The sequence below is a fragment of the Chrysemys picta genome, chromosome 1, assembly GCF_011386835.1.
Source record: "Chrysemys picta bellii isolate R12L10 chromosome 1, ASM1138683v2, whole genome shotgun sequence".
In the NCBI taxonomy this organism is placed as follows: domain Eukaryota; kingdom Metazoa; phylum Chordata; order Testudines; family Emydidae; genus Chrysemys; species Chrysemys picta.
In genome coordinates this window covers 145,433,460-145,458,295 of record NC_088791.1, presented here as the reverse complement: position 1 = coordinate 145,458,295, position 24,836 = coordinate 145,433,460, and the positions used below count along the sequence as shown (strand labels likewise).

At 47.7% G+C, this 24,836-nt stretch overlaps 1 protein-coding gene and 1 long non-coding RNA gene across 2 annotated transcripts; both read left to right on the top strand.

The window, feature by feature from the left end:
- Positions 1 to 830: 830 nt before the first annotated feature.
- Positions 831 to 24,682, top strand: LOC135976519 (uncharacterized). The gene is made up of 3 exons (XR_010593708.1): positions 831 to 1,767; positions 3,668 to 3,746; positions 24,458 to 24,682. It is a non-coding gene; the product is annotated as an uncharacterized LOC135976519 (long non-coding RNA).
- Positions 8,793 to 15,224, top strand: LOC135976516 (uncharacterized). The gene is made up of 2 exons (XM_065572593.1): positions 8,793 to 13,779; positions 14,603 to 15,224. The coding sequence occupies exons 1-2, from the start codon at positions 13,242 to 13,244 to the stop codon at positions 14,767 to 14,769; spliced, it is 705 nt and encodes a 234-aa protein (XP_065428665.1). The 5' UTR covers positions 8,793 to 13,241; the 3' UTR covers positions 14,770 to 15,224.
- Positions 24,683 to 24,836: the final 154 nt, after the last annotated feature.

Sequence of the window (24,836 nt, the reverse complement as noted above, 5' to 3'; positions counted from 1 at the left end):
TACTAGAGTGAACCTCCTCAAGTGGGAGTTTAAATCAAATTTGATATTCACCCCCACCCCCACCCCCAGCTGCCACCTATTCTAGAGGTGCCTATGTTCCCTCAGCACCTAAATTTTTGCTGTAATAGTCCCCTAGTCACCTATGTTTCTGCCACTGGGCATGTGTACTACCATCTTGGGCAGGTGCCTAGACACCTATCTCACACCTAACCCCCAGCAGGATTCTCATACTAGGTGTAGCCCTGCCTATTTTACCCGTGGACCTGATGCCACAAAACATGGAGAAGAACAGCCTCCCCATGGGCACTGAGTGAAGGTTCCCTTTGTGGGGGCTAGCCGCCCTGACCCACCTCTTCTACCCGAGGTCCCACCTCTTCCCTCCAAGGCCCTGCCCCCTCACTCACTGCTTTCCCCACTTATGGCCCTGGGCGGGACCACTGCATAATGTTAAGCTCCACCCCCACCATGGCCGTGGCTGGTGGTTGTCTCTGAGCCTTCCCCTGGCCCTGGCTGAGCTCGGAGCCTCCCCAACCCTATTATACGCACCACCCATGAAGCTCCCTTATGTCCTTTAGCCCAGGGGTTAGGACATGCACCTGGACCATGGAAGACCCCATTCAATTCCCCCTCTGCATGACAAGAAAAAGGGAGTTGGTTATGGGTCTTCTGACACATGAATGTCCTAACCCCTGGGCTATGGGATAGTCTGAGGCAGGAGGATTCTCTGACTCTTCCACTGAAGTTGTTTCACTGTGTAACTAATTAAATATTCACTGGCACAAACAGAGAGCGAGTGACTCTGTAGTTCAGTAACTAGAGCACATGCCTGAGATGTGGAGACCATCTTCAAATCCCTTCTTCCCACCAGACAAAAGAGGGGAATTGAACCAGAGTCTCCTACCTCCCAAGCAAGTGCCCTAACCACTGGCCTAAAGGTTCTGAGGAAGTCAGCCTGCTCCTTCTTTCTTCTCTGGCTCCTTTGTGCCACCCCTTTTCTTGCAAGAAACAGCTCAGGCACCTGATGCCTGGAAAAGGGGTTGTTCATAGATTAAGAGATTCAATAGATTTTACGGCCACAAGGGACATCTAGTCTGACCTCCTGTAAAACACAGGCCAGAGAGCTCCCCCGAAATAATTCCTAGAGCAGAGCTTTTGAAAAACATCCAATTGCGATTTTAAAATGGTCAGTTCTGGAGAATCCACCATGACCCAAGGTAAATTGTTCTAATGGTTAATTACTTTCTCCACTAAAAATGTACACCTTATTTCCAGTCTCAATTTGTCTAGCTTCAACTTCCAACCATTGGATCATGTTATCCCTTTCTCCTCTAGATTGAAGAGCCCATTATTAAATATTCATTTCCCATGCAGGTACTTATAGAAAGGAACCAAGTCACCCCTTAACCTTGTCTTTGTTAACCAAATAGAGTGAGCTCCTTGAGTCTATCACTAGAAAGCTTGTTTTCTAATCCTTTTATCATTCTGGAGGCTCTTCTTTGAGCCATATCCAATTTATCAACATCCTCCTTGAATTGTGGGCACCAAAACTGGACACAATATTCCAGCAGCAGTCACATGCGTGCCAAATACAGGGGTAAAATAATCTCTCTGCTCCTACTCGAGGTGCCCCTGTTTATACATCCCAGGATCACATTAGCTCTTTTGACCACAGCATCATACTGGGAGCTCATGTTCAACTGATTGTCCATCACAACCCCCCAGGTGTTTTTCAGAGTCACTGCTTCCCAGGATACAGTCCCCAATACTGTAAGTATAGCCTGCATTCGTTTTACATTTAGCCATATTAAAATACGTATTGATGGAATGCAAACCATATGAAAAAAAGCTGAAGGAACTGGGTATGTTTATTTTGGAAAAGAGATTAAGGGGGGACATGGCAGGGGTCTTCAAATGCATGAAAGGCTGCCATAAGAAAGATGGAGAAAAGTTGTTCTCTTTTGCCACAGAGGGGAAGACAAGAGCCAATAGGTTCAAACTATGTCATAGCAGATTTAGATTAAAACTCCAGAAAAACGTCCTAATTGTAAGAACAGTAGGAGAATGAAACAGACTGCCTAGGGAGGTAGTGGAAGCTTCTTCACTGGAGGTTTTCAAAAAGAGGCTGGATAGTCATTTGTCTTGGATGGTTTAGATGCAACAAATCCTGCATCTTGGCAGGCGGTTAGACTAGATGACCCTTGCAGTCCCTTCTAACTCTATGATTGTTTGCTTGCACCCAGTATTCCAAGCGATCCAGATCCCTCTGAATCAGTGACCTCTCCTCTTCATTATTTACCACTCCCCCAATTTTTGGGTCATCTGCAAACTTTCAGTGATGATTTTATGTTTTCTTTCAGGCCAGTGCTGAAACTGTTTAAATAGCATAGAACCTCCTCTAGAGATAATAGGCCCCAGCACCGGCCTGGCCCCCAATGAGGTCCATGTGCCCTCCCTCGCAGCAGCTGAAGCAGTGCCGCTTGCTGCTTGGCGAGCCAGGCCACACAGGCTCTCCAGTAGTAGTCTGCCATTTTCTGTCTCCACCTTCAGTTTTGCACATCTCTGATCCGCGCAATAGTCCCACAGTCCTTGCCCTGCCCCTTGTCTCAGGGGCAACCACTTATGGCCACATTCTCCACCCAGTGTAGAGAAGCGAGGTGACGACTCACCGGCACGGCGCCTCCTGCTGGTCGTCTTGGGAATTAGCTCTTTTCCAGCATATGGAGCACCCTCTTCAGGCCTGCCGCTGGACCCGTGTCCCTCCAAGAACCCGGTGCCCTTTTCCTCCGGGTTCTGCCCCCAGCTGTACCCCTTACTCTGGATCTCCCCTCCCATGGGAATCCCCAACCCTCTAAACCCACCTTGCCTCAGTGGCTACTGCCACTCATCATCTAGCCCCCCCCTCACTGGGGCAGACTGCAGTCTGTAATGGCCACTCATCATTGGCAAGGGGTTAGGACCAGCTGCCTCTGCTTATTCCAAGGCTGTATCTCTGTAGCCCCAGTACCTCTGTAGGCCTTCAACAAGGCCTGCAGCCTGGGGTTTTACCAGGCTGGAGCTCCACAGCTCCCTTGCCCTATTCCCCAGCACTGCTCCAGTTCAGGTACCTTCCCCTCCTGGGCAGCTAGCCCTTCCCACTCCAGGGCTAGAGTGAGACTTCTCTGGCTTCTGGCCCTGTAGCTCTTTTATAGGGTCAGCCTGGCCCTGACTGGCTGCCTCCAAGCTTCTCCTTATTGGCTCTCAGCCCCAGACCTCTCCAAGGGCTGGCTTTTAACCCTTTCAGGGCCAGAGCAGGATGACCACTCCGCTACAGTTATGTGTTATTGTGGGATTGTATGGAACTTCTTTAGGAGGAAGACAGGATTAATGCAATCTCTGGGAAGCACTGTTAGCTTCAATAGACTACGTTGAACAATGTAGAGGACATGAATGACCTCTTGGGATAATATGTGTGAAGTGGAATTCCTAGGAAGTATTTGGGAGGAGTGTGTTGCAAACTCCCACCTAAGGACTCAGCCTCTGAAGTTTTGCCCCAAGGGGGGAAAGCCATTTGTCTTCTGATCACTTGTTACATGAGGACAGTTCAAAGACAATCTGTCTAAAAGAGTAACTGACTTACTTGTGGGTGTGTTTCTTCTGAGATGAAACTGTTATGAACTTGTCACCACAGAAAAAACCCTGGGTGGATTCTGAAGGACTGTGCATTGAATCACCGTCCAGAGCCCTTGTTGGAGTTGAAGTGATCTCTGGTAAGCTTATCAGCATGTGCGTAGGTTCTTTTATTGTTTTAATGTTTTCTCTATAATGCTTTTACCTTCAGAATAAATGTGCTTGTTAGGCACCTGAGAATGCGATTTGCCAAAACCAGCATGCATCCAATAGCAATAGTGAGGTCTCTGGTAGACTTCATGGAGTCTCGGGCACTTCCCCCTTTTTTGGGTTATTGAGGGTTTTTTTGGTGGTTGGTAGGGGTTTAGAAGTGGTCAGGTTTTTTAGGCCACCTTAGTTTAAAGATACCCTGTGTGCTAATTTTCAAGAAGGAGAAAGCGGAAGTTTTGAAAAATAAAACCAAACCACTTTGAGTTATGAGTGGGTAAAAAAATATGTAGACTTTTTTGCAGAAGTCAGAATCAAGTTAGTTTTTCACTGCTTTAAACTCAAAGCAGCTTGATAGATTTCATTCATAGACTCATAGACACATAGACTCTAAGGTCAGAAGTGACCATTATGATCATCTAGTCTGACCTCCCGCATGATGCGGGCCACAAAAGCTGACCCACCCACTCCTGGAATAATTCTCTCCCTTGACTCAGCTGTTGAAGTCCCCAAATCATGATTTGAAGACTTCAAATCGCTGAGAATTCTCCAGCAAGAGACCCCTGCCCCATGCTGTGGAGGAATGCGAAAAACCTCCAGGGCCTCTGCCAATCTACCCTGGAGGAAAATTCCTTCCCGACCCCAAATATGGCAGCTGAACCCCAAGCATGCGGGCAAGATTCTCTAGCCAGACCCTCTGGAAAAAGTTCTCTGTAGTAACTTTTAATATCCCATCATTGACCATTGTTACTAATTACCAGCGATGGCACGTTATTGACCTATTGACTAAAATCACTTTATCCCATCAAACCATCCCCTCCATAAACTTATCAAGCTTAATCTTAAAGCCAGAGAGGTCTTTCGCCCCCACTGTTTCCCTCGGAAGGCTGTTCCAAAACTTCACCCCTCTGATGGTTAGAAACCTTCGTCTAATTTCAAGCCTAAACTTCCCGACGGCCAGTTTATATCCATTTGTTCTCGTGTCCACATTAGTACTGAGCTGAAATAATTCCTCTCCCTCCCTGGTATTTATCCCTCTGATATATTTAAAGAGAGCAATCATATCCCCCCTCAGCCTTCTTTTGGTTAAGGTAAACAAACCGAGCTCCTCAAGTCTCCTTTCATACGACAGATTTTCCATTCCTCGGATCATCCTAGTGGCCCTTCTTTGTACCCGTTCCAGTTTGATTTCATCCTTTTTAAACATGGGAGACCAGAACTGCACACAGTACTCCAAATGAGGTCTCACCAGTGCCTTGTATAACGGAACTAGCACCTCCTTATCCCTACTAGAAATACCTCGCCTAATGCATCCCAAGACCACATTAGCTTTTTTCACGGCCACGTCACATTGCCAACTCATAGTCATTCTGCGATCAAACAGGACTCTGAGGTCCTTCTCTTCTGTTACTTCCAACTGATGCATCCCCAGCATATAACTAAAATTCTTGTTAGTCATCCCTAAATGCATAACCTTACACTTCTCACTATTAAATTTCATCCTATTACTATTACTCCAGTTTACAAGGTCATCCAAATCTCCCTGCAGGATATCCTGATCCTTCTCCGAATTGGCAATACCTCCCAACTTTGTGTCATCCGCAAACTTTATCAGCCCACTCCTACATTTGGTTCCGAGGTCAGTAATAAATAGATTAAATAAAATCGGACCCAAAACCGAACCTTGAGGAACTCCACTGGTAACCTCCCTCCAACCTGACAGTTCACCATTCAGTACGACCCGCTGCAGTCTCCCCTTTAACCAGTTCTTTATCCACCTCTGGATTTTCATATCGATCCCCATCTTTTCCAATTTAACCAATAATTCCTCGTGCGGTACCGTATCAAACGCTTTACTGAAATCGAGGTATATTAGATCCATCGCATTTCCTTTATCTAAAAAATCTGTTACTTTCTCAAAGAAGGAGATCAGGTTGGTTTGGCACGATCTACCTTTCGTAAAACTGTGTTGTAATTTGTCCCAATTGGCATTGATCTCAAGGTCCTTAACTACTTTCTCCTTCAAAATTTTTTCCAAGACCTTGCATATTACAGATGTTAAACTAACAGGCCTGTAGTTACCCGGGTCACTTTTTTTCCCCTTCTTGAAAATAGGAACCACATTAGCTATTCTCCAGTCAAACGGTACCACCCCCGAGTTTACAGATTCATTAAAAATTATCGCTAACGGGCTTGCAATTTCTCACGCCAGTTCCTTTAATATTCTTGGATGAAGATCATCTGGTCCGCCCAATTTAGTCCCGTTAAGCTGTTCGAGTTTGGCTTCTACCTCGGATACGGTAATGTCAACCCCCCCTCCTTTATTCCCACCCATCTCGCTTCCACTATTCCTCAGCCCTTCATTAGCCTCAATAAATACCAATGCAAAATATTCATTTAGATATTGTGCCATGCCTAGATTATCCTTAATCTCCACTCCATCTACAGTCTTAAGTGGTCCCACTTCTTCTTTCTTTGTTTTCTTCCTATTTATATGGCTATAAAAGCTCTTACTATTGGTTTTAATTCCCCTTGCAAGGTCCAACTCTACACGGCTTTTGGCTTTTCTCACTCCATCTCTACATGCTCTGACCTCAATAAGGTAGGTTTCTTTGCTGATCCCTCCCATCTTCCACTCCCACTCCCTGTACGCTTTCTGTTTTTTCTTAATCACCCCTCTGAGACGCTCGCTCATCCAGCTCGTTCTAAATCTCTTGCCTATGAACCGTTTTCCCTTTCTCGGGATACAGGCCTCCGACAGCTCCTGCAAATTCAACTTGAAATAATCCTAGGCGCCTTCCGCCTTTAGATCCCTAAATATGTTAGTCCAATCCACTTCCCTAACTAGTCCCCTTAATTTATTAAAGTTAGCCCTTTTGAAATCATAAACCTTAGTCTCCGATTTAATTCTGTTAATCTTTCCATTTAGTTTAAACCGAATTAGCTCATGATCACTCGAGCCAACGTTGTCCCCTACAACCATTTCCTCAACGAGGTCCTCACTACTCACCAAAACCAAATCTAAAATGGCATCCCCCCTCATCAGTTCACGCTTCCCCAAAATTATTTTGTGGTCTGAAACAGAGCACGATTAGTTGCAGGCCACAAGAATGAGGTGGGCATGCTGGCAAAGCTAGAAGGGTGACAGAAATAAAGCTTATCATGGAGGCGTGCTTGTGTCTTACGTAGGCTGTGACCTGTGGGTCCAGAATACTGAACATTAGCTTTTCAGCCAAATTCACTCCTTCCTGAAGTTGTTCCTTGTACATTTGTAGGTCTGATAATATCCCTGTGGCCTCATGCTTTCCTTGTAGTCAGGAGCGGCGCCAGGGTTTTTGGTGCCCTAGGCAGGGGTCCTTCCGTGCTCCCAGTCATCATTGGCAATTCTGCAGCGGTGGGGTCCTTCCACGCTCCCGGTCTTCGTGGCACTTAGGCGGCGGGTCCTGGAGCGAGTGAAGGACCCGCCACAGAATTGCCACCGAAGACCCGGAGCACGGAAGGACCCCCCGCTGCCGAATTGCTGCCAATGGCAGCAAAATGCCCCCCCCCCCCCCTGCAAATCCTGGTGCCCCAGGCAACCGCTTAGGTCGCCTAAATGGAAGCGCTGGCTCTGCTTGTAGCCCTTCAATCACATTCTTCACATCACTCCAGAATGTTTTCATTTTTTCTATTTCCAGCTGGACAATGGATAAGCGCTTGCATAATTCTTTCAGGTGTGAAATGTCCCCTGGTTTACCTGAGGAATAAAATGGAAATATTGGCTCTTCAGACAAAGACATTTTTCTTTTAAAAGCACTGGAAGTATATTTTGTGTTCGCTCATTCAGCTGCTGTTCTTTACATGAGAGCAGAACACACAGGATCTTCAAATACCTTCATTAAAAGGTATAGGAATGTAGGAATCATAACCCTGGATTATACCCAGTGGTCCATCTAGTCCAGTATGCTGCCATTGACGCTGGTCAGCATTTGGGGCTTCATCAACATTTGGCCACATCAGGAACAGCAAGCAGCACTGGAACTTGTGTCAGTAGCCATCAAACTGCTCAGACAAGGGGATTTTTGGACCATACTCCAGGGCCACGGCCGTGGGTGGGCCCAAGGGTCCTGGAGGGGTCTGGACTTGTGCTCAAAGGGGGGTGTTCTCCAACTGCAGCTGGGTGATTTGGTTCTGAAAGGCTCTGGAATAGGGATGCTGTCTCTGGGGTAGCAGCACCCAGCTGCTCCATCAAGGCCCAGGGGCCCAGTTCAGTGGAGTCTGTACAAACTGTCAGGAGCTGCCTCCCGGTAGTCAGGCCTAGTGGCTGGAGCAGAGGATGAAGCCAGACATAGGATCGGGACCGGGCTGGGGGTAGAGCTGGAACCGAGATCTGGGGACTGGCCGGGGTCAGAATTGATATAATAGTTCATAGAGGAGACAAAATCAGTATCATAGTCAGAATCCAGATACAGGCCAGTGGTCATTGCTGAATGGTCAGAGTCCAGGGTTTGGGGGGGTTAGGAGGAGAAGGGAAGGCTGGAGTGGGTCAGTAACAGGGCTGAAACAAGGTCAGATAGGGGCAAGAACAAGGCTGGCAGGAACAAGACGGGCAGGAACTGGAGCTGGATCAAAAGCAGGCTGGGGGTGGGGGGAGGCGAGAGAATCTGTTACACTGCGAGGCAGCAGGAGGGTTCCTGGCCAGGTTGTTGACCTGCAGCTCTGGTGGGGTTGGGGAAACATCTGAGCCTAGTGGGTCATCTGACCCAGGCTCTGCTCAGGGATAGGCTGCTGCCGCATCCTGTGGGCTGAGTCACTGCAGGCTGTGTGGGAAGGGGAAGTGTGTGCAGCTGAGTTGGTGCCTTATGCCCAAGTGTATGAGAAACTGGGGTGGGCGGGGCAGGGGGAGGGGAGGGGAGCTGAGCCAGCAGCCCTGGTTTGACTGTTGATTTGCCTCACAACCCCTAACAAAAACTGCCACTTTTTCTGTTCCGAGTTAAGCTGTATCAGAACAAAGGACACTAGTCACCAGTTGACTGGGTCCAGTGACCACAGACTTCTGGGCTTCCCCAATCACAAAGCAATTACAGATGGACTGGAATTAGTGGAACAGAAAATGTCCTTCCCCTTAGGTTGAAACTTTGAGGAGAATGCAATACTTTTGAAATACTGCTATAAAATTCCAACACATAGCTGAGGCTGTAAGAAAATCATGGGCCATGATTTTGTTGGGGAAATCGCAGATTTTAACAATGGACCTTTTCGTAGTTGCTGCAAATTTGAGTGATGTTGCGACCCCGTGCAAAAAGGTCACAATGCCACTCACTCAAATTTGGGCTTAAAGTTTTGCACCAGTGTGGCTGGGCAATCCAGACAATGGCTTTGCCTGCCCTTCCGCCACATAGCATTCCTTTAGTTTTCATCATGGCTCGTTGCTGCTGTTCTTTAAGGGTAGGAAATGTGTCTCAGGGTACTAACAAACAAAATGTGTTCTTAGTTTTGATGTACATCTATAAAATATCACTCAGGATGTAAAGACAAACATTGTAGTTATATTATAGTGTATTTCATCGCAGTCAGAAGTAACCAGTTTTGTCCCAGTATGTGTACACTGAAGGCAAACTAAATTTTAAGAACAGTTTGCCTTACAAATACTAAAATAGAGGTTTTCCTAATAGTCCACTGCTATTTTATTTATATCATACATTTTATTTATTAATTAATCTACAGTTCATACCTTAAATTCTGAAAGCGTTACAGCTTCACCTTAACAAAAAGGTTTGAGGAAAAAGAAGTAAAAGTGTTATCAGCTCTTTTTGCTTAAAATAGTTTAAAATAAGCCTGCATTTAGTCTCCTACATGGGTGTATTAACCAAGTTTACATGGTTAGTTTTCCTTTAAGTTCATAGATTCCTAGGTCAGATGGGACCATTGAGATAATCTAGTCTGACTTCCTGTGTAACACCAGTTTATAGAACTCCCCTGAAATCATTTCTAGAGCAGAGCTTTTAGACAGATCTCCAATCTTAGTTTAGAAAGTGCCAGTGATGGAGAATCCACCACAACCTTTGGTAAATTGTTGCAATGGTAAATTACTCTCATTGTTAAAAATTTACCCCATATTTCCAGTCTGAATTTGTCTAGCTTCAACTTCCAGCCATTGAATCATGTTATCCCTTTCTCTGCTAGACCGAAGAGCCTATTATCAAATATTTTTTCCCCATGTAGGTACTTATAGACGGCAAGTTAGGCTCTGTGTTTGTGTATGTGTGTGTGTGTGTGTGTATATAAAATAATGCTGAACACCAAGAATGAATGTGCGTGTGCTATAAAACCAGTTTGAATATATGCTTAGGTTAGTTTATCTATACAAGATGGCGTGAATGTATGCTTAATTGTTTTTGGAAGGAGGAGAAATGGGTGGACCTTAGTGCTGTGTGCTTCTATGTGTTGAGGGGGAACAGCAGTCACCTTATCACTGATAAAAAGTGTAATCCCACTATTTTACTTAAAATAGTTTAAATGAAACTTTCATTCTGTCTACATGGGGTGTATTAGCCCATTTTACATTGTTAGATTTCTTTTAAGTTAGGCTGTGTGTATTTGTGTGTTTGGTATAAAATAATGCTGAAAAACAAGTATGAATGTCAGTGGAAGACTTATCTGTAAAATAATATACAACTATTTTTAATTATCCTTACCATGGTTTACCTATAAAATAGAATACACGTTGGCTTGAATGTATGCTTAATTGTTTTAGGAGATAAGGCAGAATGGGGTGTGGGAGGTGTGGTGTTTGTGTGTTATATGTTTTGCTAAAATATTCTTTAAATTTATCTGTCTGTCAAAAACTTTACTAAAATTAAGAGGCCTCTAATACAATTTAAGCCAATCAGGGCTAATTTCCAATAAATAGAAAAGGCTGTGAAGAAATACATTACTTTAAGTATGGAATAAGGGAAATTGTTCTAAAGATTAGGCACATCTTTCATTGGGGTCTATCTATGGATTGGCTACAGGCATTGTGTTTGGTGTAAGATCTAAGATAGAAATTGATGTGGGGCCAGACACTACTCTCTTGGGACAGGAGTCTCCTTCCTTGGAGGTTTTTAAGGCCCGGCTTGACAAAGCCCTGGCTGGGATGATTTAGTTGGGGATTGGTCCTGCTTTGAGCAGGGGGTTGGACTAGATGACCTCCTGAGGTCCCTTCCAACCCTGATATTCTATGATTCTATGATTCTATGTCTTTTAAAGATAAAGGAATTATGCAGCAAAAGCAACATTTATTCCTGGTCCAAAATTAAAAACAAATAAGGTTCATTGCTAACTTTATATAAGTTTTGTAAAAAGTTTGATAAAGAAATTTCCCTGCATGCTCCTTTTGAAGGGTGGGTCATATTTCTCCTGGGTCTGCCTTGAAAGAGCCTTTGAATTAACAGATCATTACGACTCTGTCACTCTCAGGATTTAGAGTGCAACTCATCTGTATATATGTTTGCTTGCTTACCTGTAAATAACTCGTTTCTTTTTCCTATTAATAATTCTTTACGTTAATTTATTACAAGGATTGGCTACAGGCATTGTGTTTGGTGTAAGATCTAAGATAGAAATTGATGTGGGGCCAGTGACTCCTCTCTTGGGACAGGAACCAACCTGCATATCTTGTGATTTTTTTGTTCTACATACCATTTATCACTAAGTCTAGATTGCCTGGGTGACAAGATAGACTGGCAAGTCTAGGGGGACTGTCTGTGACTCCAGGCTGAGAGTGTTTTAGTGATCCAGGGGTTCACATTTGTTACTGGCTTGGTATGGGTGTGTGCCCTGTTTTTGACAGGCTGCCCTGAGGTAGGCACACAAGGTTGTGAGTCAGTACAGACAGCGCAACACCGTGCTCTAACCACTAGGCACAGCTACCCAAGTCCCAGTCTCTGACATAGTCTAGCTGGAGCATGGTTGTTGCCTCTTTTGCTCTCATCCTGCTCCCCTTTAGGGAGTCATCACCACAATTTCCCCTGGCTGCTGGAATCTCCGCCAGGGATCTGGGCAGTGTTCCCCCTAATGTTTTACATCCATGTGTGGAATTAATTTTGTTATGGGCACCAATATGGAGGTGATATGTGGTGGGGATGGGGCCAAGGGGTTCAGAGTGTGGGAAGGGGCTCAGGGCTGGGGCAAAGGGTTGGGGTGCGGGGGGTAAGAGATCTGGCTGGCGGTGTGGGCTTTGGAGAGGGACCAGGGATGAGGGGTTTGGGGTGCAGGCTGCCCTGGGGCTTCAGTAGGGAGAGAGAGGACTCCCGTCAGCGCTCTCTTGCTGCAGCAGCTCAGGGGTCTGGTGAGAGGCGCCTCTCCCCGGTCATGGCAGCTCCAGCAGGGCTGGGTGGGGCTGGGCCAGGCCAGAGTAGGCCTGCCTGCACAGCCCTTCATAGCCTGCTGCGCAGCTGCACAGATTAGAGGGAACTTAGGATCTGGGTATCCCTTGTGGTCCTGGACCATCATTTCTTTTCTGGCTCTCAGACTACAGCAGTTCAGTTAGCTGGGCCTTTGTCAGCCCTTGGCAGCTTACTTTTCTCACTAGGCATATTTCAGCCAGCTGCTCCGTATTCATCTCTCCTGTTTATCCTTCCTACTTCCTTTCCTGAACAGGCTCGGAGACACTTTTTCTTTGTGCTTTTTTCCTTCTACAACACTTGCTTTTACTGCCATTGGCACATATTGGCAATTCTTCTTCACTGTCATAGATCCCACACACACTGCCACCAGATCACAGTTCCTGAGGTAACTACACTTATGACCCATTCATGGCTGGCTCGAGGGCACCCCGCTTGGGTCTCAGGCTCTAGCTGTCATCTTTCTCATGGTGGAACCCACATTCCTCTTCCTGCAGATCAGGGATTTTCTTGCCCTCCATTGGGATCGCCTGTGCACATCTTAGGGCATGTTTACACTACAGCATGACAATTGCACAACTGTGGTGCTGCAGCTACACTACTGTAGCACTGTCTTGTAAATACGTCCTACGCAGATGGAAGGGGTTTTCTGTCAATGTAGACAATCCACCTCTCTGAGGCCTGGTCTACACTACGGGTTTAGGTCGACTTTAGCAGCGTTAAACCGAATTAAGCCTGGACACGTCCACACAACGAAGCCCTTTCTTTCGACTTAAAGGGTCTTTAAACCGGTTTCTTTACACCACCTCCGACGAGGGGATTAGCGATAAAACCGGCCTTTGCGGGTCGGAATTGAGGTAGTGTGGACGGAATTCGACGTTATTGGCCTCCGGGAGCTATCCCACAGTGCTTCATTGTGACCGCTCTGGACAGCACTCTCAACTCAGATGCACTGACCAGGTAGACAGGAAAAGACCCGCGAATGTTTGAATTTCATTTCCTGTTTGCTCAGCGTGGAGAGCACAGGTGACCACGCAGAGCTCATCAGCACAGGTAACCGTGATGGAGTCCCAGGATCGCAAAAGAGCTCCAGCATGGACCGAACGGGAGGTACGAGATCTGCTCGCCATATGGGGAGATGAAGCAGTGATAGCTGAACTCCGTAGCAGTAAAAGAAATGGAAAAGTATTAGAAAAGATCTCCAAGCCCATGAAGGACCGAGGCCATAACAGGGACACACAGCAGTGCCGCGTGAAAATTAAGGAGCTACGGCAAGCTTACCACAAAGCCAGAGAAGCAAACGGAAGGTCCGGGGCAGAGCCGCAAACTTGCCGCTACTACGCGGAGCTGCATGCGATCCTAGGGGGTGCAGCCACCACTACCCCAACCGTGTGCTATGACTCTCTCACTGGAGAAACACACAGGGAAGACGGTTCGGGGAACGAGGAAGATGAGGATGGAGGTACTGTAGGTAGCTCACAGCAGCAAGGAAGCGGAGAAACCGGTTTCCCCAACAGCCAGGATATGTTTGTGACCCTGGACCTGGAACCAGTAACCCCCGAACTCACCCAAGACCCTCAGGGCACACAGGAGACCTCTGGTGAGTGTAACTTTGTAAATATTTGTAAACATTACACACAAAAAAGCAAGCGTGTTTAATGATTAATTTGCCCTGGCAATCGCGGCCAGTACATCTACTGGAAAAGTCTGTTAACGTGTATAGGGATGGAGCGGAAATCCTCCAGGGACATCTCCAGAAAGCTCTCCTTTATGTACTCCCAAAGCGTTTGCAAAAGGTTTCTGGGGAGGGCTGCCTTATCCCGTCCACCATGGTAGGACACTTTACCACGCCAGGCCAGTAGCACGTAGTCTGGAATCATTGCATAACAAAGCATGGCAGCGTATGGTCCCGGTGTTTGTTGGCATGCAGACAACATCCATTCCTTATCTCTCTTTGTTATCCTCAGGAGAGTGATATCATTCACGGTCACCTGGTTGAAATGGGGTGATTTTATTAAGGGGACATTCAGAGGCGCCCGTTCCTGCTCTTCTGAACAGAAATGTTCCCCGCTGTTAACCACGCGGTGGAGGGGAGGGGTGAAGTGATCATCCCAGAGAATCGTGTGTGTGTGTGTGTGGGGGGTGGTTTACTTGTGTTTGTGCTGCATGTTAACCGGGAAACCGCAGCCCCTCCTTTTACATTGAAAACCCATTTTAAATGGACAACCCAATTCATCCTTGATATGGGAAATGCGCTGCTGTTTGCAACCTTTCCCGCATGTTAAGAAGGTTAAAAAAGCCAAAACACTGTGGCCTACCATGGCTGCCTGCAAGCCGAAATATGTGACCTTGTAATGAAAGAGTGTACCCATTGTTCTCTAAAATGTGTCTTTTTTAACCACCTCTCCCTTCTCCTCCACCAGCTGCAAATGTTTCTCCTTCGCAGAGGCTCGTGAACATTAGAAAGAGAAAACGTAGGACGAGGGACGATATGTTCACGGAGCTGCAGATGTCCTCCCACGCTGATAGAGCACAGCAGAATGCGTGGAGGCAGTCAATGTCGGAGATGAGAAAAGCCCAATATGAATGAGAGGAGAGGTGGCGGGCTGAATGGCGGGATGAAAAGAGCAAGTGGCGGGCTGAAGACGATAGGTGGCGTCAGCTTGCAGACAGACGGCAAGAGTCAATGCTCCGTCTGCTGGAGCATCAAACTGATATGCTCGAGCGTATGGTTGAGCTGCAGGAAAGGCAGCAGGAGCAGAGACCGCCGCTACAGCCCCTGTGTAACCAACAGCCCTCCTCCCCAAGTTCCATAGCCTCCTCACCAAGACGCCCAAGAACACGGTGGGGGGGCCTCCGTCCACCCAGTCACTCCACCCCAGATGATCGCCCAAGCATCAGAAGGCTGGCCTTCAATAAGAGTTAAAGTTTTAAAATGCAGTGTGTCCTTTTCCATCCCTCCTCCCCCACCCATCCCAGGCTACCTTGGCAATTATCCCCCTACTTCTGTGAGGAACTAATAAAGAATGCATGAACGTGAAAAAACAATGACTTTATTGCCTCTGCAAGCGGTGCTCGAATTGGGGAGGGGAGGGTGGGGTGGGGTGGTTGGTTTACAGGGAAGTAGAGTGAACCGGGTCGGGGGGGGGGGGGGGTTGGAGGGTTCATCAAGGAGAAACAAACAGAAGTTTCACACAGTAGCCTGGCCAGTCACAAAACTCGTTTTCAAAGCTTCTCTGATGCGCACCGCGCCCTGCTGTGCTCCTCTAACCGCCCTGGTGTCTGGCTGCGTGTAATCAGCGGCCAGGCGAGTTGCCTCAACCTCCCACCCCGCCATAAAGGTCTCCCCCTTACTCTCACAGATATTGTGGAGCGCACAGCAAGCAGCAATAACAATGGGGATATTCTTTTCGCTGAGGTCTGAGCGAGTCAGTAAGCTGCGCCAGCGCGCTTTTAAACGTCCAAATGCACATTCCACCACCATTCGGCACTTGCTCAGCCTGTAGTTGAACAGGTCCTGACTCCTGTCCAGGCTGCCTGTGTACGGCTTCATGAGCCATGGCATTAAGGGGTAGGCTGGGTCCCCAAGGATCACGATAGGCATTTCAACATCCCCAACGGTCACTTTCTGGTCCGGGAAGAAAGTCCCTTCCTCCAGCTTTCGAAACAGAGCAGAGTTCCTGAAGACGTGAGCATCATGTACCTTTCCCGGCCATCCCACGTTGATGTTGGTGAAACGTCCCTTGTGATCCACCAGGGCTTGCAGCAGCATTGAAAAGTACCCCTTGCGGTTTACGTAGTCGGTGGCTTGGTGCTCCGGTGACAAGATAGGGATATGGGTTCCGTCTATGGCCCCACCACAGTTTGGGAATCCCATTTCAGCAAAACCATCCACTATTGACTGCACGTTGCCCAGAGTCACTACCCTTGCTATCACCAGGTCTTTCATTGCCCTGGCAAATTGGATCACAGCAGCCCCCACCGTAGATTTGCCCACTCCAAATTGATTCCCGACTGACCGGTAGCTGTCTGGCGTTGCAAGCTTCCACAGGGCTATCGCCACTCGCTTCTCAACTGTGAGGGCTGCTCTCATCTTGGTATCCTGGCGTTTCAAGGCAGGGGAAAGCAAGTCACAAAGTTCCATAAAAGTGCCCTTACACATGTGAAAGTTTTGCAGCCACTGGGAATCGTCCCATACCTGCAGCACGATGCGGTCCCACCAGTCTGTGCTTGTTTCCGGGGCCCAGAATCGGCGTTCCACGGCATGAACCTGCCCCAGTGACACCATGATTTCCACATTGCTGGGGCCTGTGCCTTGTGAGAGGTCTATGTCCATGTCAATTTCCTCATCACTCTCGTCGCCGCGCTGCAATCGCCTCCTCGGCTGGTCCGGGTTTCGCCTTGGCATGTCCTGGCTCTGCATATACTCCAGGACAATGCGCGTGGTGTTCATAGTGCTCATAATTGCCGCGGTGATCTGAGCGGGCTCCATGATCCCAGTGCTAGCTATGGCGCCTGGTCAGAAAAAAGGCGCGAAAGTAGTATCTGATGGACCAGGAGAAGGAGGGAGGGCGGGAGGGAGGGAGGGCCGAGTGACGACATGGCGTACAGGTACAGGAACAGGGAGAAACACAAACAACTGTCACACAGAATGGTCCCCCCAAAGATTAAACTGAAAACCCTGGGCTTAGCAGGCCATTGATTTCACGGAGGAAGGGGAAGCAAATGAATACAGAACAAATCTATTTTTTACATCTTAAGCTGGCAGCCGACGGTGCAGCATGAATGATAGCCTCTCCAGTATGACGATGACGGATACCAGTCATAATATACCATCGTCTGCCAAAAGGCAAGGGGCTGCTGCTGTGTAGCAATGCAGCCCCACGTCTGCCAGCCCCACGTCTGCCAGCACCCAGCATCGCCCTCGGCCTCTTCTGGGTGCTTAGCAGACAATACTGGGCAATTGGCAGAAAATAGTATATTACGATTGGTAGCCATCATCATCGAAAAATGTCTGCCCAGGTGGCCATGATTGACAGCCACTCCAGTACGACGACGATGGGTACCAATCATAATATACCATCGCCTACCAAAGGACAAGAGGCTGGTGCAATGCAGCCCTACGGCTGTCAGCCCCACGGCTATCACTCAGGCTACACCGTCTACCGCCAAAAGGCAGTTAGCAGCTGCTGCTGTGTAGCAATGCAGTCCCACGTCTGCCGGCACCCAGAGGACATATGGTGACGGTGAGCTCAGCTGAGCTGAGCGGGCTCCATGCTTGCCGTGGTATGTTGTCTGCACAGGTAACCCAGGTAAAAAGGCGCGAATCTATTGTCTGCCGTTGCTATGACGAGGGGGGAGGGGCCTGACGACATGTACCCAGAACCGCCCGCGACACTCTTTTGCATCATCCGGGCATTGGGATCTCAACCCAGAATTCAAAGAAAAGGCGCGAAAGTAGTATCTGACGGACTAGGGGAAGGAGGGAGGGCCGAGTGACGACATGGCGTACAGGTACAGGGAATTAAAATCAAGAACGGTGGCTGTGCATCAGGGAGAAACACAAACAACTGTCACACAGAATGGTCCCCCCAAAGATTAAACTGAAAACCCTGGGTTTAGCAGGCCGTTGATTTGACGGAGGGAGGGGGAAGCAAATGAATAGAGAGCAAATCTATTTTTTACATCTTAAGACGACGGTGCAGCGTGACTGATAGCCCTCGGCATCTTTCTGGGTGCTTGGCAGCAAATACGGGGCGCTTGGCAGTTAGTGTATGACGATGGTCTTCAGGCCTATTGCACGATCGGGTGCTCGGGGAAGACTCTGCTAACGTGCGATGACCCGACTTGTAATAGGACGGTTAACAGTCGTAATACACCATCTACTGCCAAAAGGCAAGCCCCACGGCTGCCAGCACCCAGATCACCAATGAAGGCTACCAGTCTACTGCACCCTCTACCGCCAAAAGGCAGTTAGCAGCTGCTGCTGTGTAGCAATGCAGTCCCACGTCTGCCGGCACCCAGAGGACATATGGTGACGGTGAGCTCAGCTGAGCTGAGCGGCTCCATGTTGTCTGCACAGGTAACCCAGGTAAAAAGGCGCGAATCTATTGTCTGCCGTTGCTGTGACGGGGGGAGGAGGGGCCTGATGACATGTACCCAGAACCGCCCGCGACACTGTTTTGCATCATCCGGGCATTGGGATCTCAACCCAGAATTCCAAGGGGCGGCGGAGACTGCCAGAACTGTGGGATAGCTGTGGGATAGCTACCCATAGTGCAATGCTCCGGAAGTCGACGCTAGCCTCGTACTCCTCCGACTAGAGCACCTAGAGCATTTTATGTGTGGACACACACAATCGGCTGTATACAACCGATTTCAATAAAACCGGCTTCTATAAATTCGAACTAATTTCGTAGTGTAGACATACCCTGAGAGGCAGTAGCTGGGTGGATGGAAGAATCCTTCCTAGCTGCATCTACACTGGGGGTTGGGTCGACCTAACTACGTTGCACAGGGCACGAAATTTTTGACCAGTCTGAGTGATGAAGCTAGATTAACCTAAATTTCAAGTGTAGACCTGGTCTGAGTTTAATTCAGCACCTGCCGTCCTGATCTCTCAAAGCAGTAACAGAGTTAGCCAGTGACCATCCACCCTTCATAAAGCAGAGTATTATTTATTCAGAACAAAACCATTACAGAGATAATGTATCATAAAACAACACACGCATGCTTATCACAAGTAGTATAAGGGCCCTACCATCGATCAAACCCTAACCCCACTCCTTGACCCCTTAAATCCTGCCCACCTGTCACAGATAGTCCCGCCCCATGGGGGTATTACTTCCGGGGTCAAGGCAGATACATGACTGAAAGCAAGGTGTGTCATGTGACTCCTCTAAGAACTCTTCCCACTGCCATCTACCCATCAGGATGGGTTTCGCCCCCATTGGACTGCACTGAGAGGAGATTTGACCAAGCAGAGAGAGTTATGGGGTGGGGTGACCTGTCCGGAGGTGGGTCATGTGAACCCTCTAACAACTCCTCCCACCTCCCTCTACCAATTAGGAACAGTTTAAGTCACTGGGGACCACTCCGAGAGGAGATTTGACCAATGAGGGGGACCCCTCTAAGAACTCCTCCCACCGCCCTCTATCAATCAGGAGCGGTTTCAGCTATTGGGGGACCCCCCCCCCCCCCGAGAGGAGATTTGACCAACTGGGAGGAATTCCAGGGCGGGGTGATCCATCCGGAAGTGGTTTGTGTGACCTCTCTAAGAACTCCTTCCATTGCCCTCTACCAAAAGCGAAGGGTTTCGGCCACATAGGACCGCCCCGAAAGCAGATTTGACCAAAATAGGGCAGGTTCTGGGATGGTGTGAACTGCCCAGAAGAGGGTCATGTGACCCCTCTAAGAACTCCTCCCAGCGCCCTCTGCCAATCAGAGCGCAGCACCATCACCACATAAGTCCCAGGGCAGGGCAGAAGAGGCCATCTTTTACCAAGAACGCATGTTTTAGAAATTTTGAAAACATGGACTCCTTCACCACCCCTGTGAGAACTTTGGACTTCTCTCTCTCTCTCTGTCTTTGCAGGAGGAATCTTTTTTGTTCATGTCTAAATGTCAGAGTTGAGAAGCTTCCACCCAGCTGTTAAACTTATTGGGCCACCCCAACCATTTCACCAGTAGCTGCTTTTTTCTCCTTTTTCCTTTCTCTGCTAGAACTTTTTCAATCCTGTAAATCCTGTCTTGTTTGGGGTTTACTTTTTGTAATTCTTCAGAGTAAAAAGATCCAGTAACTGTCTCACCTTTGTAATCTTTTAATTGGTATACAGGTCTCTGGCCCCAGGTTAAGGCTTCATTCACTATGAATACCTCATCAGTAAACGTCTGTTCATAACCTTTTTCAAAAGCTCCTTTGGTTTTAGGTAGTCTCATGTGGTCACCTTTTCTAAAAGGGGCAACAACCAGTTTTATTTTAAAACCATCTCCGTAAACCGTTTTTCATACCTTCAAAGAATTTGAAGGGTTAACATCAGTGGGTCTGGTACGTATAGTTCTGTGAAAGCTCTGGTTGTAACTCTTTATAAAGTCAGGTAACACGTCAATGTATTGAAAGGTGTTATGGGCTGTAAAATATCTCCATATCCTAGTTTTTAAAGTTCTGTTATTTCACTCCACAACCCCTGCTTTGACTTCATTATTAGTAACAAAATGGTGAATCCATGCAGCTTTAACAATCTGCTTAAAGGTTTGTTTAAAAATTCTTTCCCCCGATCGGTTTTTAAGTTTTGAGGCACGTGACCTTCACTGAAAATAGCTTTAAAGGCCTTGGATACCTCACCACTCGTCTTGTCTTTTAGGCCTAAGGCCCAAGCATATTTGGATAGAATGTCTATCACTGTTAAGATGTACTTAAAACCACTGTTATGTATGGAGAACCGGTGCATATCCACCGAATCTGCCTGCCATTGCGCATCCACATCTGAAACAATGGTCTTGTTTCTTTTAAAATGTATTCGAGCCGGTTTGTATAAAGTGTATGCATCCTGGTCTGAAAGCCAAGCTGTTACCTGTCTTCTATTTAAAGTTTTACTATGCTTTTTGCCCACTTGAAAAAGAGGGTTCACCCCGCCGAAGCTCCCAACTTCCCCGGGGATGTAATATATTTTCTTTAACAGAGCCATCTGTGTAGACATGACTGTTACTGGTACCATCTTTTACTAACACAAGTATGGAGGGGGACACATTCATAATGACACATTTTAAATAAGATTTATTAATCACCTGGTTTAACATGACCTTTTACAGCCGCCTGTAAAAATGGACACCATGACCCCTACCATAAGGGAGTCTGAGCTGGTTCATTTTTCCATTTTGTCCTTTTCCAGATTTTCCTCTTGAGATCTGTGTCTCAGACATGAGCAAAAACAGGTGATGCACGATATATTTACTCCCACAGGGCTATCGATGTGTAAGTTCTGAAAGGCCTCTAGAAAGGCATCAAGTATCAGGGGGTAGCCGTGTTAGTCTGTATCTACAAAAACAACAAGGAGTCTGGTGGCACCTTAAAGACTAACAGATTTATTTGGGCATAAGCTTTCATGAGTAAAAACCTCACTTCTTCGGATGCATAGAGTGAAAGTTACAGATGCAGGCATTATATACTGACACATGGAGAGCAGGGAGTTACTTCACAAGTGGAGAACCAGTGTTGACAGGGCCAATTCAATCAGGGTGGATGTAGTCCACTCCCAATAATAGATGAGGAGGTGTCAATTCCAGGAGAGGAAAAGCTGCTTCTGTAGTGAGCCAGCCACTCCCAGTCCCTATTCAAGCCCAGATTAATGGTGTTGAATTTGCAAATGAATTTTAGTTCTGCTGTTTCTCTTTGAAGTCTGTTTCTGAAGTTTTTTTGTTCAATGATAGTGACTTTTAAATCTGTAATAGAATGACCAGGGAGATTGAAGTGTTCACTTACTGGCTTATGTATGTTACCATTCCTGATGTCCGATTTGTGTCCATTTATTCTTTTGCGGAGGGACTGTCCCATTTGGCCAATGTACATGGCAGAGGGGCATTGCTGGCACATGATGGCATATATGACATTAGAGGATGTGCAGGTGAATGAGCCCCTGATGGTGTGGCTGATGTGGTTGGGTCCTCTGATGCTGTTGCCAGAGTAGATATGGGGACAGAGTAGGCAACGAGGTTTGCTACAGGGATAGGTTCCTGGATTGGTGTTTCTGTGGTGTGGTGTGTAGTTGCTGGTGAGTATTTGCTTCAGGTTGGGGGGTTGTCTGTAAGCGAGGACTGGCCTGCCTCCCAAGGTCTGTGAGAGTGAGGGATCATTTTCCAGGATAGGTTGTAGATCGTGGATAATGCGCTGGAGAGGTTTTAGCTGGGGGCTGTATGTGATGGCCAGTGGTGTTCTGTTATTGTCCTTGTTGGGCCTGTCCTGCAGTAGGTGATTTCTGGGTACCCGTCTTGCTCTGTCAATCTGTTTCCTCACTTCCCCAGGTGGGTATTGTAGTTTTACGAATGCTTGATAAAGATCTTGTAGGTGTTTGTCTCTGTCTGAGGGGTTGGAGCAAATTCGGTTGTATCTTAGGGCTTGGCTGTAGACAATGGATCGTGTGATGTGTCTTGGATGGAAGCTGGAGGCATGTAGGTACGTATAGCGGTCAGTAGGTTTCCGGTATAGGGTGGTGTTTATGTGACCATCAATTATTTGTACTGTAGTGTCCAGGAAGTGGATCTCTTGTGTGGACTGGTCCAGGCTGAGGTTGATGGTGGGGTGGAAATTGTTGAAGTCCAGGTGGAATTCTTCAAGGGCCTCCTTTCCGTGGGTCTATATGATGAAGATGTCATCAATATAGCGCAAGTAGAGGAGGGGCATTAGGGGACGAGAGCTGAGGAAGCGTTGTTCTAAGTCAGCCATAAAAATGTTGGCATACTGTGGGGCCATGCGAGTACCCATAGCAGTGCCACTGACTTGAAGGTATAAGTTGTCCCCAAATCTGAAGTGGTTGTGGGTGAGGACAAAGTCACAAAGCCATGATCGCCTTCCACAGGGGTGGACAATAACAGGCTGTCACACTCATTGGAGAGCCGCATGAGGGTTTGGGTTTCGGGGTCAGGTTCCTGCATATCCATCAACAGTTGAGTCAAACAGCCCTTGTTGGAACTGTTGCTGATGTAGCGCTTTCTCCACACAAGTCCAAAGGTGCTCAGGTCTAAAACAAAGTCCAAAGTTCTCACGGGGGTGGTGAAGGAGTCCATGTTTCCATGATTTCTAAAACACACATTCTTGGTAAAAGATGGCCTCTTCTGCCCGGCGCTGGGACTTATGGGGTGATGGTGCTGTGCTCTGATTGGCAGAGGGCACTGGGAGGAGTTCTTAGAGGGGTCACATGACCCTCTTCTGGGCAATTCACATCGTTCCAGAACCTGCCCTATTTTGGTCAATCTCCTCTAGGTGTGGCCTCCAGTGACTTAAACCCCTCCTAATTGGTAGAGGGAGGTGGGAGGAGTTGTTAGAGGGGTCACATGACCCATTTCTGGACAGGTCACCCCACCCCAGAACTCCCTTTGCTTGGTCAAATCTCCTCTTGGGGCAGTCCTATGGGGGCGAAACCCATCCTGATTGGTAGAGGGCAGTGGGAGGAGTTCTTAGAGGGGTCACATGACACACCTTGCTCCTGGTCATGTGTCTACTTTGACCCCGGAAGTAATACCCCCATCGGGCAGGATTTCTGGTGACAGGTGGGCAGGATTTAAAGAGTCAAGGGGCGGGGTTAGGGTTTGATTGATGGTAGGGCCCTTATACTACTACCACACAATATCTGTCTCCCACATAGTACCTTGGTAGGCTTCAAAGTAATTCAGGTTCTCTCGCAGGACCTGGTTCTGTTTGGGTCACAATCTCATGTCAGTTTTTGGATGAGGTCAGAGCAACCCCTCCCCCCTCCTCAGTCAGTGGGTCATTAGATCATTTTCAGTTCTTTATTTGCCAGTCTCTTGAACCAGGGTTTTCACATATAGGTCACCAGTCTCAATCCAGCCCAACTCAGAGACTTTAAGGCCAGATTGGACCAGCCTGATCTAGAGTCCTGCGTTGACAGAGCTAGCCTGTCCTGCTGAGACCTCATTGCTGTTGTCACTTGTGTTAGCTTTGATATAACTAGCTCAAAATGAGCTGAGGTCTGTCTACACATACTGCAATCACAGCTCGCAATAGAAGTGTAGACATACCACTGGAGAGAGCTGTTTCGGTGGAGTGGAGAGGGTGGAAGCCAGGCTGGAAGGGATGCTGGATGAGAAGAACACAAGAGAACAGTTGTAAATGGCTCATTTGGGTCCAGGGAAGGTGGGTGGTGGGTGGTAGTGGAGAGGCAGGAGTGGTCCAGGGTTGCTGTTGGGAAGATACAGGAGACCTGAGCATTCTCCTGAGGTGAAGGAGCTATAAGAGGGAGAGGGTAAGAATATGAGAGTAGGGGAAGGGAGGTTAGTAGCTGGGAAAGGATCGGGGGTGGGGGGAGGTGGCGTGTTGCAGGTAGAGAGTCAGCAAGAGTTGTTGGAGACAGCTGGACAGAACAAAGGCCCTGTTATCCCCGCTGGGTAAACACCTGAGGAAGGAGCGTGCATCAGTTTGTTCAACTGCTCGTGTATTTACCTGTTGTTTCAAATGATGCTAATTTCCTCATTTTCCTCACAGTACAGCGAGTCTCCACTGAGCAGGGGCTGCTTCCCAAACCGTGACTCTCTTTCTCTCTCAGCAGTGGGTCAGTCGCTTGTCGCTCCAAGATCCAACCGCAGGGATTCCACAACACCCACCAGAATTAATAAGTTTATCATTTATGAACTTGCAAACTTCAACGGTTACTCCAAAGAACTGACCTCTGACATCTCCCACCTGGGGTCTGTAGACGGACATGACTGCATCTCCTCACTGAAGGTCATTGACCAGCCCTGGGTGGCCTACCAGCATCATCATTATTCAGGTAAGATCAGGGTGTTTGGGGAAAGTGAATACATCTTTGTTGGTCACAATATGAATGATGAGATCACCTCTCTCCAGCTGATTACTGAAAACCTGCACAATCCCCAGATTACCCTGTATGAACACACACTATTGAGAGCAGGGCAAGGTGGTAA